The sequence below is a fragment of the Alternaria atra genome (assembly GCF_907166805.1).
Source record: "Alternaria atra isolate CS162 genome assembly, contig: 35, whole genome shotgun sequence".
In the NCBI taxonomy this organism is placed as follows: domain Eukaryota; kingdom Fungi; phylum Ascomycota; class Dothideomycetes; order Pleosporales; family Pleosporaceae; genus Alternaria; species Alternaria atra.
Window position 1 is genome coordinate 2195736 of NW_025091334.1, and position 17537 is coordinate 2213272.

Sequence of the window (17537 nt, forward strand, 5' to 3'; positions counted from 1 at the left end):
TTACATCACCAATTCACTCGGATCCACCGCCTCAGTATGCTCTACAATACCAACCTCTCTCTTAAATCTCTCCAACCAATTAGGAAAATCCGCAGGCGTTTGATTCCAAGGGTCATCTCCGTCATACATGATCCATCTTGCTTGATGCTGTATCTCTTCGTCAGATGGAACATGGCAATTCGGGTTCTTTGGAGAAAGTGTCGATGCTGCCCATCTTCTCATGTCGCTACCGAAGATCCGGTAAAAGTTGGTATCGTCTGGTAGCAAGGATCGCAATCGACCATACATGTCCACCTGCGTAGTAGATTCAGGCATGATGGGGGGCTCTTCCGAGAAAGTAGGAAGCGAAGCGAAAAAGTCGCTGGTGTGTTTGGATGGACTCGCTGTTCCGAGAGCTGAGATCGACGCTTCCTCATAAGGCGAGTTTGGCCAAGAAAGGTCTAGCAAGTGGCCTGAGCCGCTGTCGGTTGGGAGATTGGTGGAGATGGTGTCGTATATAGCAGCGCGCTGCTTGAACGGTGAGATCCAATTTGTGCCGGAGTAGATCCCTTTGACGATCCAATTAGCGAATACATCTGATGGAGTGCTAGACTCTTGTTCCATGCGCCGGATGATCTGGCATGCTTCGTTATATAGTTGTGCATCGTCAAGACTTTCGCCGGCCGCTGTACGTTGAGTAACGAAACCACGGAGCTGCGCCTCCAAGGGGCAGTGTTCGAATAGATGATCCTTGCCATTTATCCGTAGCGGGAAGTGCCTACTCTCACGGGAAGATCTCACGGGCTGGAACCTTGCGTGTTCGGTCAACTCAGGAGACGACATCATCAGGTCTCGTAGCCATGAAACCTCATGGAGACGATCTGGTATGACGGAAGTAGTCTCCGCCGCGAATATGATGCGACAAGCTTCTAGCTGCATGGTGTCGTTGTCTGGTAGATGACCGTGCTTGTCGAAGTAGCGCTGGATGAAGAACTCGGTCTCGACTTTGAGCAATTCGTACGCGTTTGGTGGGGTACCCCACGATGGATCGCTGCCCTTCATGGGGATGAGAGTTCCTCTTTCCCAATCGATGAGATCTGACGCGATGTTAGTATGGAATAACCTCCAATGAGAAGCTGAAAGTATCGTACCCGGAGGGATAGCAGTCTCGACCAATGGTGTTACAGACGCATCAAAACCCCAGTCGCCTCGCCAGCTGGCCATGGTGACGCCGGATTTGAAATGATCGGCGATATGATCGGTCCTTTCCGACCATGTACTCATGGTGGTACCACAAAACCCGCATCTTGACCTGACGTTAGGTATAGGCAGCATCCAGCGGGCCATCGACCAATCCGAAAACTCCACGCCATGCACCAAGCGGAGATGCTGGACGAGATGGTCTTTACGATGAAATGTGCGTTCCTGTAAACTTCTTTCTTGACATGCCGAGTAGTGATGCGCTTCAATATGCGCGTCATCTGGCTGAACCTCGCCGCAGAAGACACAGCATTGCTTTCCTAGGGACTCCTTCGTAGTGCGGGGGCCCTGGAGTGCGCAAATCCATCGCTCAAGTGGTAAATGAAGCGACTTTTCGTGACGCTGCCAATCGTATTTGGTTTTGAAAACTTCTGTACAGAAGGTGCATTGATATGGCATGCTAATGGGCGCGGTAATTTCCGTCTCAAGGCGCCGGCGTCGGGAGGCCCTTTTCTTGCGTGGTGCGCGGCGCACTTTTAGCGATGTTTGTGATCCTGATGAACAATGGCCTGAGAATTCACTCGATTGGGAAGTTCTTGCACTGCTTGTTGAGGACATGGCATACGGCGATTGCCATGGTTGATGGTATGCGAAGTCTCCAGCATCTTCATCTGAGCACAGTCATTAAATTAACTCTCACCAAATCAGATGATCCGCAATAGTCGACGAGGTGACAGGATAACTTACGCGAAGTGGAAGCCATTGCCCGAGCGATGTCGCCAACAGCTGCGGGTTCATGTTCTGGGGGCGATTCTACCCAACGCTGCATAGGGTCTTTATGGTTCGAGGCCATCTTGATCGCTGGGGTCCCGGGTCTTGGTATAATGTCGATAGGAGAAGTAGGCGAGTTCTTTACTTGCGGCGAACTTGGGCGGACGCTCTGCACTTTGCCACGTCGACGGGCATTTGCGAACCAGTTCGTAAGCTGGGCTTTGTTCAACCCTGTCCGGTCCTGTAGAGCCAGCATCTCACTTTCATTAGGGTAAGGGTGTTTTTGATGAACAGAAAGCCAGTCTTTGAGTGTACGGATGACTTCTCTAGAGAAGCGACTACCGAGTTTAGGTCTGGATATTGAGGCGCTTGGGGTAAAGGGCGACGAAGAGGCGGTAGAATTGTTCGATAGGTCAAAGAGCGAGGAATCCTTCATCCAATTTTCATCGTACTGAGAGGGTACAGCGTTCGCAGCTGCCAGTGCTTCGGACAAGCCGGCGAAACTGCCATCGTCTAGGGTCTGGTCTGAGCCGAACTGGTTGTCCTGGAAGGCGAAAAAGAAATCTGGATCAGCTGCACTATTCATGTTGATGAGTTCTCAAACTTCGCAGAGCATAAAGGGAAAGTTTGCGGGGTAGGAAGGTTGGTTCCCCAGGGACACGCTAGGTCACGTTCATGCTAACTTAAGAAGGGAAAGCGCGCATGTCAACTACGCCTTACTGACACACTAAGTTGGCTGGAAAACTCCGACCCAAGGTCACATTCGCTCCACGCACTCGTATTCAGCATAACAATTGGTCGGAAGAGATGTGTATGTCTCTTTCTGAATGCCGATCTGTAACAGTATGAATATGTAGTATTGTCGTTTGATTCAACGAAGTGCGTTGATTTTTGGAGCATTGTTGCTTCCTCCGAAGGCAGAGTACAAACGTGCTGGAGAACTGTCGCCTACCATGCGACCACAGCAATAGCGGGCTTGACTATGCTTGGGTAACGCTTCCACCTTTTCTCAGCTTCGCCCAAGGATCCTCAACGAAGCTGGGTAGAAAATAGGCTGTATCACCATTATCCGTTCTAACGCCGTTGCGCAGCGCATTCAACCCGGCTCTAGAAATCGATGGACCGCCGAACGATATCATCTCCGCAACAGGCTGATCGACAGGAGCTGCCAGCCTGGAAGCACTCTCGGTAGTGGGCGCGTGTTCAGGCAGATCTTGACCACGAGCTAGGAAACTGGCAAGACCTGAATCTGCTATCTGGTTCGTCTTCGATCTACTCGGCGCATTACTCTGAGCTTGCGCTTCTTGGTGCACGAAGCCGGAGGAAAGGTCTTCAGCATCAATATCTTCTGCGCTTGCCACCTTCTTCGTCCTGACACCCAGCTTGGTCGAGTTGGCACCGCTTGCATCGTTCACATCAGGCCTGGCTTTTGGTGAGTTGGTGTGGTCGAATTTCCGTTTCTTGGTGCCGCCAAACGATGCAAAGCCCATGGCTGCTGCGATATCGGCGTTTTCCTCTTCGTCCATGTCCATATTGGCGGGTTCGCGATGTGGTTGTTGAGCTGGAACGTTACGACGACTCTGATGGAGAAGCTCGCCTTGGGTAGCTATATGCGCACGGACTTTGACTTGACATGTTTGTGTCGGCACTCGGAGTTTGGCAACTGCCTCTAACCTAAGCGCATCCACGTTTCTTCACACACTATCCCAAAGCCATAACGGAGATCCACACTCCGAGACTACAACGGAGATCCACGCACCGAAAGCAGTATCCCTACCCTTTCTCCATGCATTACCACTACCAGTCGACGTTATTCCCTATAAAATCTCCGGAAAAACTGCCATACCTCGTTCAAGCAGATAGCGATGATCTCCACTCCGATGGAGAAGGTTGCATCGTCGGGGCGTTCTTCCTCCGCACATGATGTCAACGGTACGGGTAGCAGCATAGTCGGACCGCGGCTTCGGGTTATGCGGATGGCCATATAAGCTTCGATGTAATCCTTCGGTGCATGCTTGTTTTCAAGCCACAATTCTATTCTTTGGATCGTCGAGATGAAAGCGGCTCTTCAAGTGTTGTTCGCCTCACTGGCTGCGGGCTCTGTGTTACCCAGAGGAAGCAATGGCCACAATGAAAGTGCGATTCCAGACAACGACTTTGTCTATGTTGATGGATTGAGACTGTATAACGGAGACGGATTGTACTATTTGACTGGTAATGACACCCTTCTCTTCTTTGGAGACTGCACGCTAAACGTACTGAAGGTATTAATTACTGGGCTTGTATGAATCTTGCCGCAGGTCCATCTGCAGGCGGCAACTACTCGCGCCTGGTTACAGAACTCGACCAAATGGCAGCTAAGGGCATCAACCACCTCCGTATCATGGCTGCCTCAGAAGGCGCTCCAACACCACAACCCTTCAGAATGAATCCGCCACTCATGCAAGCACCCGGCCAGTACAATGAAGACGTCTTCACAGGCCTCGACATTTGCCTTGCCGAGATGTCGAAACGCGGCATGCGTGCGACCATGACCTTGAACAACGAATGGCAATGGAGCGGCGGCTTCGCCCAATACGTATCCTGGGCCAACAACAACACCGCGATCCCCTATCCAGAGTCCTGGAACTTGACTGCACCACCCCAGCGCTCAGCTCCCGGCACGGGATGGGGAAACTATACCGAAGAAGGTGTGAACGCTGCTCCATACAGCAACTTCACCCGCTTTGCCAACCTAATCTACAACAACACGCAAGCAGAGACATGGTACAAAGATCACATCAAAACCGTCATGAACCGACGCAACACCATCACAGGACGCCTCTACACCGAAGACCCTACCATCATGACCTGGCAACTCGCCAACGAACCCCAACCGAGCGACGAACTAGGCTACACAGGCCCCTACAACATCTTCCTCGAGCCGAATCCCAACGACCTGCTCTTCCCCTGGGTCGACCGTATCTCCAGCTACATCCGCAGCCTCGCGCCCAAACAGCTCATCAGCGTAGGATTGGAAGCCAAGCAAGGAGAATACTACTTCAAGCGCGTGAACAACTTCTCCACCGTCGACTACGCCACGACGCACTGTTGGGTACAGAACTGGGGCGTATACGACATGTACAACGCCACCGACGCAAATCTAGTCGCTGCCCAGGATTTCGCGCGGGATTTCATGAAGAATAGCTCGAGGTGGGCAATGGATATTGGAAAACCGGTTTTCCTCGAGGAGTTTGGCATGGCGAGGGATAATTGGGAGAATGAAGATGAGGAATATCCGTATTTGAGTGGCGCGAGTACGACGCACAAGGACGCGTATTTTACGACGATTATCGGCGCCGTTATGGATGAGTTCCGTAACGGTGGGGCGTACATTGGTACCTCACCTTGGGCTTACGGCGGTATATGGCGGCCTGAGACGCAGGTTGTGAATGAGTTTGGTATGGTATGGGCTGGGGACCCGCCGCATGAGAGTCCGGGCTGGTACGATCTTTATGATGATGATCATGCTATGGAGATTGTACATGCGCAGCAGAAGATGATTAAGATGTGGATTGAGAAGCAGGGGAAAAACCAAACGGGTCACTAGATTAATGGGTGCGAAGAATTATTCTCTTGCCTCGCTTTGGAAATTCATCATTGGTAATGAAGCATATGGGTGCTCCGTCGCTTGTTCGTGGATCCATGTGAGAAGCTATAATTTTCCATAGTCTCGTCCTCGTATTCGTGGCGATAGTGGTTTGCTGATGAGCAGTACTTGAGGAGGGTATTATAAGGTGTATACCGTCTCTTATCAAAGTTCAGATCAACGCTGCACTTCATCATGCACGTGGTACCAGCCCTCCAACAAGTGACACAACCCCTGATACCAAATATACACATCAAATTCTGCCTGTATCATACACCAATCTCGCTCTTATAAGAACCTGCTCGGCGAACTCTTCTTCAGCACCAACGGATGTCTATGCACACTAGGCATAAGGCCCAGACCCACTGCCCTCCGTATCGCCTTAGCAATCTTTCTCTGGTTCTTAGGCCGTAACCCCGTGTCTTTGGAATGCTTTATCCTCCCCATCTCGGTCATGTATTCGGACATCATTGTAAAGTTCTGTTGTGTCAATCGTCAGCCTGCCTTCCTCTCGAAGAACCCGCGTTCAATCCCAAACGTTCACATCCCTCAACCTGCAGTTCCCCCCACTTTTAGATGGGTGGGGAGCGTGGACGACATACCTTGTACTCCAATACAGGGTTAATTCCCAACACATCAAAAGCATCCTGCTGCGGCTTCTTGCGTCCATACTTCCACTTCTTCTGCTCTGTGCCGCTCAAATCATGCGGCGCGTACACATCACCTGGCTGCCATTTCCGGTATATCTGGCGTTGGTACTGTGCCAGGCGTTCGGATTCTGCGAGCTCGCGCGAGGGCGTTGTGCTGTCAAGACCAGCGCCGCGGGCGAAGCGTGTTGTGGCGGACTCTTTTGGGCGAGTTGCGGCGGTGTTGGCGGAAGTGGTGCGGGTGGCAGAGGGGTGACGGGCGGCGGTGCTGGTCTTGAGGATGTCGAGGACGTCTTCTGTGGGTGGATTAGAGGGTTCGAGCATGGTGAGGATTGTGTAGGACAGGGAATTGGGGCGCACCTTGCTTCTGAGAGCCTGAAGAGAAGTAGCGCATGCAGGTCCTGCCTATTGGCAGCGAAGGCCTGAACGGTAATCGTAATATTGACATGTTGGCGGGCGATATGGTCGCTGTCGTCGTGGTGTTGAACTTTGGAGATGCGGCCTCGGTGGTCGGAGGTTGACTTTCTTAGCGCGATATGATTTCACGGTAGAGAAGAGCTCCCGCAATGCTCCCCTCACTTTTAATGTCGCCCCCCCGCGCTCTGCTGCTTTCATCTCGTCTCTTCTTTGTACATACTGTGTGCGCGCCTTCCTTCGCCTCATGGACACCTTGCACGCATAGATACCCTTTCCCACAGTGCGCCAATCCCATACTGAACCTACGTCACTACACTTTTTGTCCAGCAATTAGCGAACTTCGCCGCCATGCCTTCCCACTTGACCCGCGTCGTTTTCCGCAACATCATCGCCAACGAACCTCTACTATACCGAGGGTGTCGCTATCGAGCCGTCCGACCTCGCGTAATCACCCAGCATGGCGCCCGATCACTTCCACAGACGCAACGGCGCACATTCTTCGGAGACTTGTTCAAGCAGCGACGGAAGCTCAAGCCTGCAGAGGCGCCACCCGGACTGAGTAAGATGGCCGAGGTGTCATACGCGCAGACAAACGCCGTTAGGCCACCGAAACCGACCGAAGTCGCAGATGCGATTAAAGACTTCTTCGCGCAAAGAAAAGGAACTTTCGAAGACTGGCATGTGGCGAGCGCACATCAAGCCCTTAAATATCTACTGGAGAACCCGAGGGAAGACGGAAAGCCATGGATGAACATGCAGGACCTTGAAAATATCATAGAGAAACTGTTGGACACGTCGAAGCGACCTGAAGTCCTGGGGAATGCACACATCATGTTCGGTCGGCTTGTCGTCGATGAGATGGCAAAATCTGAGGAACAGCAACCCGGGCAATGGGACGAGAAAAAGGCGAAGGATATTGGTATCCCGTTCGGCATGTATATCAAGTGGAAAGAGATCCAAGTGCTCTCCTTGTTCGGTTCGGCGACGCAAGCCAGAGACATGGCACTGCATAGCTTCAAATACGACGCAACTGCAAGTGCCCGGCTACGTACAGTCACACTCGCTGCCTGGCATACCATACTTGGAGGGCTCATCCGCGAGAATGACCTTGGTGAGATAGAGAAAACGGTGGATTCATTTAAAGAAGCCTCGGTTCCCTTGACCAAACCCTTGCAAAACAAATTGGTATCTTTTTACGCTGAGCGGAGAGACCTAGACAAGGCCAAATTCTGGTACTCCCAGCCTATTGTCACCAAATTTGGCAAAGAAGCTACGCAACCTCTAGGCAGCGCCAGCTCTGCGCTGCTCAAGGCTTGCGCCGCAGAAGGCGATCTTGCCTATGGTCAGCAGACGATAGCGACCATGCTCAAGGATGAGATGCCATCGAAAGAATCATGGGATGCAATTTTCCTCTGGTCTGTAGCCATCGGCAAGGGCCCTGACGAAATCGCTCGGATGATGGACGTCCTAGTACGTCGAAACGACGAAGCACGGCGCAAGGATCCAAAAGTGCCCGTGATACGTCCAGACACTGTGACCATCAACGCCCTGGTGGAGCACTGCATGTCAAAGCAAGATCCATACTCGGCGGAGCGCTATATTGTGCTGGGAGAAAAGCGTGGAATCCATCCCGACGAAACAACCTATATGATGCAGATGCAATATCGCATCTCCGTAGGAGACCTCGACGGGGCTAGAGCTGCCTACTTCAACCTGCAAGGTAGCTTCTCCGGTGACGAGCGCAGCGTCGCAGTGATCAATCAGTTGATACGCGCACTCTGCGTATCGAAGCAACATCACTTCGATGAGCTAATGGCTATGGTCGACGACCTGCACGAGCGCAAGGCTAGCTTCGCCCCGGAAACTGTCGCAGCGCTCACTCTCCTGCATCTTCGGAGGGGAGAGATCCACGACGCTATGGATCTCTTGCAGGTACATGCACATCAGTACTCTCCAGAACAGCGGACGACTATCCAGGAGGCGCTTTGTGTCTTCATACATGACGGCGAGACTAGTACAGCGGATGCTTGGGATGGCTACCAAATCCTGCGCAACGTCTTTATCGAAACACCCCGAGAAGTCCGAATACCCATCATGAACGAGTTCTTCGCAAGGAACCGTTCTGATATGGCTTGTCACGTCTTCTTCCATATGCGCAACCACGTCAGCCCAACCCACACTGCGACAAGAGACGTCTACGTAGCAGCTTTCACCGGCTTCGCTCGCTGCGCCGACGCCGAGTCCCTAGAACTCGCGCACAACCAACTCAAACTCGACCTGAATGTCGAAATGGACACCAAACTACGCAACTCTTTGATGCTCGCATACGCCTCGACTGGAGAAAACCGCAAAGCGCTTCAGTTCTGGAGAGAGATTTGCGAGTCGAAAGAGGGACCGACTTATAATAGCTTGGCAATTGCGTTTAGGAGTACCGAGGGCATGCACTTTGGGTCTGAACATGCGAGGGGTATTTGGAAGAGGTTGAGGGATCAGGATGTGGAGATTGATAAGAAGATTTGGACGGCGTATATGTGTGCGATTGCGCGGAATCACAATCATGATGAGGCGTTGAGTCTAGTGGAGGGTGTGGAGGAGGAGTATGGGTTTACGCCTGATTTACACATGTGAGTTTTCCACCTCATTTCGATTCTTATCACTGAGGCTCTGGTGGCGGGATATGCTAACGAAGAAACAGTTTAGGCAGTTGGTTCAATTGCACCGCCAATATCGAAAGGCAGACACGCGTAGAAGCTTGGATTAAGCAAAAGTATCCGGATGTATGGGCTGAGATGGAGGCCCTGGGTCATTGGGTTACCATGGATGGGTTCGGGTATCGCCAGTACAATATCGATCGCAACCTTGACCCGTAGAGGAGGGTAGTATGGAGGGACACGGCAGCGATACATGAACTGGTATACCAGCATTCCAAGGTTATGGGAACTACTAGGAGATCATGGTCCAACGCCGCATTCCTGTTGCAAGACATCGGACCATGCGTCGTGCTCGAATGCGAATATCAATACCCCGACAAGCCTTCATTCACTCATTCTTCGTCTCTTGTCTAGGCTCCTGTTCTCTTTTACCTCTCGCACTGTTCGAAGCTCTGTTTGTCGCTCCGTTTGTCGCTCACGTGGTGGATGAGCGCCGTTCCACCGCCCTCTCAGGCCTATGTCAACCATCTTATCCTAACCTCACACCTTCTCTCCTCCACCTCTTCATCTCTACCACCCACCTTCTCTTCTCAACTTAGCTGCAGAAGCCGCTACTACAAGTACTCGGAAGCTCTCTTACTGCTACTATCATCAAATCAGTCCGCGACTGCCTCAGTCTGTCTCAAGTGACGGATCGGACAAAGGTGAGTGACTTGATCGTCCGCAGCGGAACGCAAGGTTCCTGACAATAATCGCAGCAGTCATCATGCGAGTTCCTCATATCATCGCCGGCATGCTTGGCCTCGCCGGCCTTGCCATCGCTGCACCTACCCGCCAGTTCGTTGCCGTCCAGCCTGTCGTCACCGTTGAGTCCACCCAACTCGCCACTCGCTCGCCCGGATGCACTACCGCGGAACCCGAAAAGTGGCTCATAACCATCTGTGGCAACCACACCACTGCCAATGCCGTCCCCAAGAATTGGTTTGGCGTCTGCCTGAAGCTCACTGGTGAAGTGCAGCATGAAGTTGTCAGCACGGCCCATCAACAAGGCGACACGATCTGTCGTTTCTACGACGACAGTGACTGGTGCAACAGCGAGTGCATCTTCACTACAACGGGGTCACCTAAGCAGGTTCCTACACCGAGGGGTAAGCGTATCACATATGTGAAGTGCGAGAAAGCGTGGCAGCGTAGGGATACTGGCGAGCTCGAAGCTTCTTTTATTGAGCTCACTCCTGGTAAAATGGCGATGCAACACGATTCCGGTTTGAACCATGCACGAGAGGAGGATGCATCGTCCAACGTTGTCCTTCACACCGCTGGGGACTTGGACGGCGGATACGCCACTCACATGTACGCAGGCATCAAGGTCGCATCTATCGAGGACCGCGCTCTCGGCCAGTGCTACACGCTTCCCAATGAAGTCACTAAGCAAGTCACCTGGATCGAGCTACCGCAAGGCTACGTCTGCAAGTACTACCGACGACGTGACTGCCAAGATAACGATGTGCTACTTGCCCTCGATTCTCGGCCTGTTCGGCTGACAATCCCAATTGAATCGGTCTTGGGCGCACAGATTGAATACGCAATGTGCAAGAAATCTTTCGACAAGCGCGACCTTCCTGTGGCTAACGAAGACCCGCGCGATCCCAAGCCTCGTACTCTCGGATGGGGTCAGCTTCGCATCGGCGAAGACACCGGGCATACAAAGCTTCGCAAGGTGATAAACGCACTTGAACCTTGTGTCGTCTTCCCCGCCCCCATGTACCCCGACTCAACTCGCTTCCTCGAGCAATCCGGACGCTCGGAGTGCTCTTACTACGCCAAGACCGAGTGCGCTGGAGATCCCATCTTGCATACTCTCAACCCGGATGAAAAGGATTTGGAACTCGGGTTCAACTCGGCGCAACAGATCAATGCGGCGACTTGTACCATGTTAGAGTCTATGTCTACTGCGAGCCTACAAGCGCGCGGCAAACCCTTACCCTACGTAAACGCCAAGGATATCAAAGTAACTGTTGGCCACTCCATCTCCGCTTCGAGCACCCCATTCCTCAAAGTCGGCGACTTGTACATCTGCAATGTGAATAGCCTCGACCCTGCCGGCTGCACAGCCCTGCATACTCTCAACCAATGTGTAGCCTTCCCACCGGCGTTTGCCTACCAAAGCAAAGTCATCACGCAAGCCAAGGGCTCGTTCTGCAAATACTACACCAAGCCTGGCTGCATGGACGGCGACGAATACTTCCGGTATATGTCGAATCCGACACAGGATGCTCAGTTCAGTGGATGGGGTGTTGGAAAACTGGCTGGTGTGTGGTGTGGAGGTACTGGTGCTGCTGCCGACGTAAACACTATCGACGCACCTTCCAACGACATCACCAACGAGAAGCGCGACACCGACGTCTCGACGGGCGGCAATCCCTTCTACCACTGGGACACGTCCTCGGGCGCCACAACCGTCTGCCACAAGAAGAACTTCGCCTTCTGCACCAACAACAGCATAAACGCCATCTGGCAATGCGCCAACTTTGCTCCTGCAGACCAGGGCCCGGCCTCTTTGATTCAATATGAAGGTGTGTTTTGTAAGTGGTACCGTGACTTCGGATGCGAGAGCGGATCGGATAAGTACCCGTCGATTCTCGATTCCAGGAAAGGCGACGCCTATGCTGATAATCTGTTGGATGGGGACCATCCGAGGCTGTACAAGAGTGTCAAGTGTGAGATTGTTCGGTGGTAAGACCGAATGATGGATTGATCTTTGGATTTTTCTGGAGCCTTCTGGTTCATACGGAATGGTAACGAAGGACACGTCTAATCTCTATGAACACACAGTAGTCAGTCGTCTAAGGACACGAAATGACTCTTCCTTGATTTTGTGTCCATAATCATTTGATAAGAATCGTGAAAGTCGTGTACCAGCAAAAGGGACATAAGCGAGTTTGACAGAAATATAGCCCAGACTCTGTAGGAGATAAGACTGTGCACATCAGTCCTTGAGCACTTGAGGGTCCCCATATCGCGGGGTGGCCGAGGAAACTCGAATTTGGTAAGTCGCGATCAGCCTCGCGCGCTTGTGGCTTGCGTCGACACGTGCTTTCTTGAGGTTGGTCCAATCACTCGACGCGCTACTGAACGCGCTATTGTTCCGCGCTCACTACTAGCACGATTTGCTCATCCCTTTTCTCTTAGATAGCTTCACGCCTTTCCGCATGGCTTCATATCCACGCCTCCCGAGTCACTTGTCCCCCCTGGAAGCGGATTCGATAGACCCTGTGGCTTTCATCTGGGCCTGCCTGAGGGTATCGTGAAATATGTAGATGCGCAGACAAGCTACCTTGGTTCTCGACTTTGCAGGGGAATAACGCCATCTTGCGGGTAGGTAGGATATATAATTGTAGGTCTTCCAGGTCTCTTCTGAACTTCGTCACTCTTTCTTTCTCTAAGAGCATCCCACCAACTGTCATTCTCTCGCTCTTTCCTCTGCAGACACAGCACATTCCTTAATAATTAATACTTAATACAATCACAATGCGCTGGACATCCCTACTTCCTCTCGCAGCGGCAGTAACGCTCGCGGCTGGGAAAGTATCAACAAATGCACGATGCGGACACGCCTATAATGCCTTACCCAGTGACATGACCTGCAAAGGCTCACAGTGGGGTGACTGCTGCTCTCAATACGGCTACTGGTAGGCATCTATATCGAATCTTACAACACCTGAACGATTGACTGATTCTCTTGCAGTGGAAAAACTAAGGATTATTGCGGAACCGGTTGCCAGTCATCATTCGGTACCTGCAACTCTGTCACACCCGCGCGGATCTCTACGACTTCAAGCCGCACCAGCACCTCCATCCAAACAGCTGCGTTGACGGCACCATCTTCTGCCCCCGCAAAGGTCAAGGTTACCACGAACGCTCGCTGCGGAAACCTGTATGGCGCATTGCCTGCGGGAATGACCTGCTCCGGTGGAAAGTATGGCGATTGTTGCTCTCAGTACTCGTACTGTGGTAGCTCGAGCGCATACTGCGGAACAGGTTGCCAGCCTGGATTTGGCAAATGCGATGCTGTTTCGTCAAACTTTAAGCAAAGTTCTACTACTGCCAGCTCCTCGACCGTGAGCAGTTATAGCTCCAGCACTAGCAGCGCCTTCTCGTCTATCTCGACCTCAATTTCCACTGAGATCGACTCAGTGACCACCAGCCCTTCTACGAGCGAGTCATCGTCCAGTGACTCCTCAACATCATCTTCCACCTCGATCTCCTCGAGCGGGTCATCCGAAATTCCCGTCACTTCAACCTCCTCGTCAACCGCCGCCCCATCTCCAACTGAGGCCAAGTTTTGTGCCGTTGAAGGATACGATGTCGTCGACCTCCAAATCTACCGTGCGACGCCTTTCACGACGGTGGATGCCTGCCAAGCAAGCTGTCTTGCTGACAGCGCATGTGGGAGTTTCATTGTTTACTCTGGCGCGTGCTATGCAGCCCGGCTACCAATCACAAGCACGAACGTTATTCCTAGCCCAAACACCGGTTTAGTTTTTTACAACCCTAATTGTGGAGACAACAGCTCTCCCGCGACTACTGCGCCGCCCACAACGTCCACAACACCAACACCAACCTCTACAAGCACGACAAGCACATCTACTGTCTGCGTACCTCCGGCACCCACAGTATCCTGTGTCAAATACCCTGATTGCCAAAAGTTTACCGCAGGCCTCGCCAACGGCTGCCCAGCCTACGCGTCACAATGCCAGGACAACTACTTCGTCCGCTGCGGGGATACAGGAGCTTCCGGTTCTCAAGCTATCGCTACCCTTCCTGGTATTGCAAACGTCGATGTGTGCCGTCAGCAGTGTGATGCGCATAACGATTGCTCTGCTTTCTCCTACCAGGCTTCCACCTGTACCTTGTGGAGGACACTCAACGGGTTCATCTCAGCCCCGTCGTCGAACACGTTCATCAGGATCTGCCCTGTTACTACTTGTTCTGCTGCACCAGTCCGCAGGGATGAACTTGAAGGTGTCAAGTCTGTAAGCATCCAGAAGTGGAGATATACGTGAACTATTTGATCTTTGTAGTGGGTACGCCGAAGTCGACTGTTTCGTCCCAGGTGGGGGCAAATAAATATAGTGTAGCATAGCTTCTAGGAAAATTGCATATCTCCAGAACTCACAAATACACTTCAAAATACTCAGTCCCATGGAAAAAGACTGCATCTTTAGCAATTAAGCTCAAATACCGTTGCACCCTTTATTATCTTTATCCTTGTTTCCGAGTCAAACCCATCCCAGTCAAAACTTCGTATCCACTATCAGTTCCGTCGATCCACAAGGAAGCTCAAGTCGTCCATCATGCAAATCTTTACCTATCACAGTTGCGCCAGCTGGTAATTGCAATGTAGCTGCCGTACCAGTTGGTATAACAACCGTGATAGCAACGCTCGTGCCATTCAACGTCCACGCTACGTTGATCGGCCCGTTGGGCGTTGGGACCCTTCCGCTGACCTCAAATTGGTCCAAGAAGCCTATCATAGGAGTGATAAGGACCGTTTTGTAACCAGCAGAGGTTGGCACTACACCAAGAAGGTATTCCGGCAGTACGTAGGTTGGAGCTGCACCCCATGGATGCGCTAAACTTGTGAAAAGACCGAGACCAGGTGAACCATCAGGTTTCACATATTCCCAGCTCGCGCCAGAGTTGTACTCGTTCTCCTTTACCATACTACCCCATAGGTTGTCGAGTAGATGCGTGATGGCAGATGTGCTGTTCACTCTGGAATCGCGACTCGACTTGAAGAGAGCTTCTAGTAGAAAGCCTGATGGGTTGGGAGCAAGCTGGTAGTCGTCCGTTTCCATGTCACTCGAGATGGTCTTATAACCTACTGCGAAGCGGAGCTCTTCAAGCTTGGCAATGGAGGATGCTGCTTGCGTGTCGTTGGCCGCACCAGATAGGATTGCCCAGGCGATACCAGTTAGAGAAAAGTTGCCTGGATTGGTGGTTGAGAGCGAGTATGTTCCGAGCTGGTCGTTCCATAGCTCACGATTGAGGGCTTCACGCAACTTGGTTGCTGTTTGTGAGTAAAGTGTGGAAGCCTCTTGGTCTCCCGCCGCTAGTGCAACTGGCGCAATTTTGTCAAGCATATAAACGAAAAGACCAGTTGTTGCACTCCCGTTGGCTGGTCCGAGGAAGCTGAAAGGGGATGGTACTTCCGGGGAGCCTCCAATGAGACCAGAGGTGGGATCGATGAATGCCAATCTCGCAGTGGCAAGTTTCTTGATCTGACCCCAGTAAGGTTGCAACCCGTCGCTGTCTCCAGTATAGAGAAAATATTCGCCGATTCCTGCCAGAAACAGGTCCTGGTAGTCTACCAGGGCATTGTATATTTTAATATTTGCTTCTTTGTATTGGGGTTGGGATCCAAGGTTGGCAGAGATCGGGGTAAAGCCAGCGTACGGGCCTTTGTCGAGCTGGTAGCTTAGGGTATATTTGATGGTGCCCAGGAGGTAATCAAATCGAGCAGACGAAAGTGCAACAAGACGCACAGTGTGATAAAAGTCTCCTGTCCAGACGAGGCGATCCCGCTTGGCACCATCAAGGCAGACTGAGTGGTCAAGAGGCGCGACTTGATACTCCGCCAAGGAGCCTTCGCTCGCTAGGGAATTGGAGTATACAATAGTGCCGTTTTTAGCAGTGACGATCACGTCTTTGTAATACGTGATATGGTCCTGCACACCTCCGAAGCCCCATGTGCCTTGGTATCGAGAGGCAGAGTCAAAGCTCGCTGGGGTTGCAGGTGCAGGTGGAGGTAAAGGTACGAAGGCGATCTCGGTTCCGTTCAGGCCCACACGATAGCCATTCTCCTCAATTTATGTGCTCACACGATACCACGTATTTTCCTTGATGGTTGTGTTGATTGTAAAGTACTGGTTTTCTGGTCCACGTAGCGAACTTTGGTTTACTAGTCCCCATCCAGTAGTGAAAGCTAAAGTATTTGGAGGCAGGAGAGTCCGGTTTGTGTTTGCAAAGGTGTTTTGCTCAGGATATTCGGATAAAAGCACAAAGTATGGCCCGATCGGCTTCATTGCACTTGCTACCCTCCAGCCAGCGCCGCCGCGCGCAATCTTCAGGTCGAAATCGAGTGTGTAGTTGGCTGCATCAACCCCCAGGGAGGATTGTGCACTGGCTTGACCTCGGATAAGTGCTCCGTCTTTTGTGATTTCCCACGTCGATGGTGCATTACCAGCATCCACGCATGCTACTTGAGCGACACGACCTCCGAGGTCGAGGACTCGGTTGTAGAGTTCATCGGATGTCTTCAAGTGGCCTGGTAGCTTGTCAGCGTCTAAGTTTGAGCTTGTTGCCCGAAATCCTAGATGATCGATGGTGACAGAGCCGTTCGTGATCAGCCGTGCGGTCTGCCATCGCTGGCCCCCTTGGACGAAGAAGCTCTCCATGTATCCCGTGTTCGTGACATTGAAAGTTTCTACTCGAAAAGTATTTGACAACCCGTTCGAGAATGTCCAAGGTCCGTCTGAAAATGGCTCTTCAACTCCACGGTATTCTTCGCTATACTTCACTTCGATCTGTACCGTTCCAGAAATGGCTGAGACGTGGAAGAATGGGAAACCGGCTACTTCAGTCCCGTAGTCGAGGGTAGCGAGCGGGTTGGATGGCGATAGAATCAGGCTCGTATTTGCCCATGGCCTCAAGCCAGATGATGAGGGCGTGGATTGTTGTAGGAATAATTGGGGTGCGATCGAGCCATAATTCACGAAGCTATCATCGTGAGTCCAGCATCTTTTATTGGTATCTTGGTAGCTTACGCAGTTGTCAATGGGTTGATAAGGATAGTAATATATGCGAGACGCTGAAGGAGGTTCATCACTGCTATCTAGGTACCCTTGAGCTTGTTTTCACGATCCTTTAGCCTACGATCTGACCACACAACTACAATTATAATCGGCTGTCATCTGTATCTACGACGCATTATAATACTGCGACAACGACTACTACATGTTCGGGTACACCCAAGTACGGGTGAGGTACGGGATGTGGAGAGAGAACAGTCGATAGAACTGCAACGCTCGGTACAGATGTGACCGGCCGGATGTAGCTTCGGTATTTCAAGTGCAAGAGTTTTGCTGATTGTTGACAGCCCAATCGGAACGTTTGAACATTGATCCCAACGCTATTAGACTAGCATGTTACCCCGCACAGCATTACCCCGCATAACATGTT

General features: G+C 51.8%; 7 protein-coding genes across 7 annotated transcripts; 3 read left to right on the plus strand and 4 right to left on the minus strand.

The window, feature by feature from the left end:
* Positions 1–2536, minus strand: ALTATR162_LOCUS11626 (uncharacterized protein; the record flags this gene model as incomplete). Its single annotated transcript, XM_043319268.1, has 3 exons — positions 1–1076; positions 1131–1850; positions 1927–2536. The coding sequence occupies 3 exons, from the start codon at positions 2534–2536 to the stop codon at positions 1–3; spliced, it is 2406 nt and encodes an 801-aa protein (XP_043175203.1).
* Positions 2537–2930: 394 nt separating this feature from the next.
* Positions 2931–3482, minus strand: ALTATR162_LOCUS11627 (uncharacterized protein; the record flags this gene model as incomplete). The annotated part of the gene is made up of 1 exon (XM_043319269.1): positions 2931–3482. The coding sequence occupies one exon, from the start codon at positions 3480–3482 to the stop codon at positions 2931–2933; it is 552 nt and encodes a 183-aa protein (XP_043175204.1).
* An 818-nt stretch (positions 3483–4300) lies between these two features.
* Positions 4301–5539, plus strand: ALTATR162_LOCUS11628 (uncharacterized protein; the record flags this gene model as incomplete). Its single annotated transcript, XM_043319270.1, has 1 exon — positions 4301–5539. The coding sequence occupies one exon, from the start codon at positions 4301–4303 to the stop codon at positions 5537–5539; it is 1239 nt and encodes a 412-aa protein (XP_043175205.1).
* A 327-nt stretch (positions 5540–5866) lies between these two features.
* ALTATR162_LOCUS11629 (uncharacterized protein) lies at positions 5867–6549 on the minus strand (the record flags this gene model as incomplete). The annotated part of the gene is made up of 2 exons (XM_043319271.1): positions 5867–6058; positions 6181–6549. 2 exons carry the CDS (start codon positions 6547–6549, stop codon positions 5867–5869), a joined length of 561 nt encoding a protein of 186 aa, XP_043175206.1.
* Positions 6550–6990: 441 nt separating this feature from the next.
* ALTATR162_LOCUS11630 (uncharacterized protein) lies at positions 6991–9512 on the plus strand (the record flags this gene model as incomplete). The annotated part of the gene is made up of 2 exons (XM_043319272.1): positions 6991–9266; positions 9338–9512. The coding sequence occupies 2 exons, from the start codon at positions 6991–6993 to the stop codon at positions 9510–9512; spliced, it is 2451 nt and encodes an 816-aa protein (XP_043175207.1).
* Positions 9513–10059: 547 nt separating this feature from the next.
* On the plus strand, positions 10060–12033 carry ALTATR162_LOCUS11631 (uncharacterized protein; the record flags this gene model as incomplete). Its single annotated transcript, XM_043319273.1, has 1 exon — positions 10060–12033. One exon carries the CDS (start codon positions 10060–10062, stop codon positions 12031–12033), a length of 1974 nt encoding a protein of 657 aa, XP_043175208.1.
* A 1389-nt stretch (positions 12034–13422) lies between these two features.
* Positions 13423–17181, minus strand: ALTATR162_LOCUS11632 (uncharacterized protein; the record flags this gene model as incomplete). Its single annotated transcript, XM_043319274.1, has 4 exons — positions 13423–13625; positions 14710–16123; positions 16178–17075; positions 17123–17181. 4 exons carry the CDS (start codon positions 17179–17181, stop codon positions 13423–13425), a joined length of 2574 nt encoding a protein of 857 aa, XP_043175209.1.
* Positions 17182–17537: the final 356 nt, after the last annotated feature.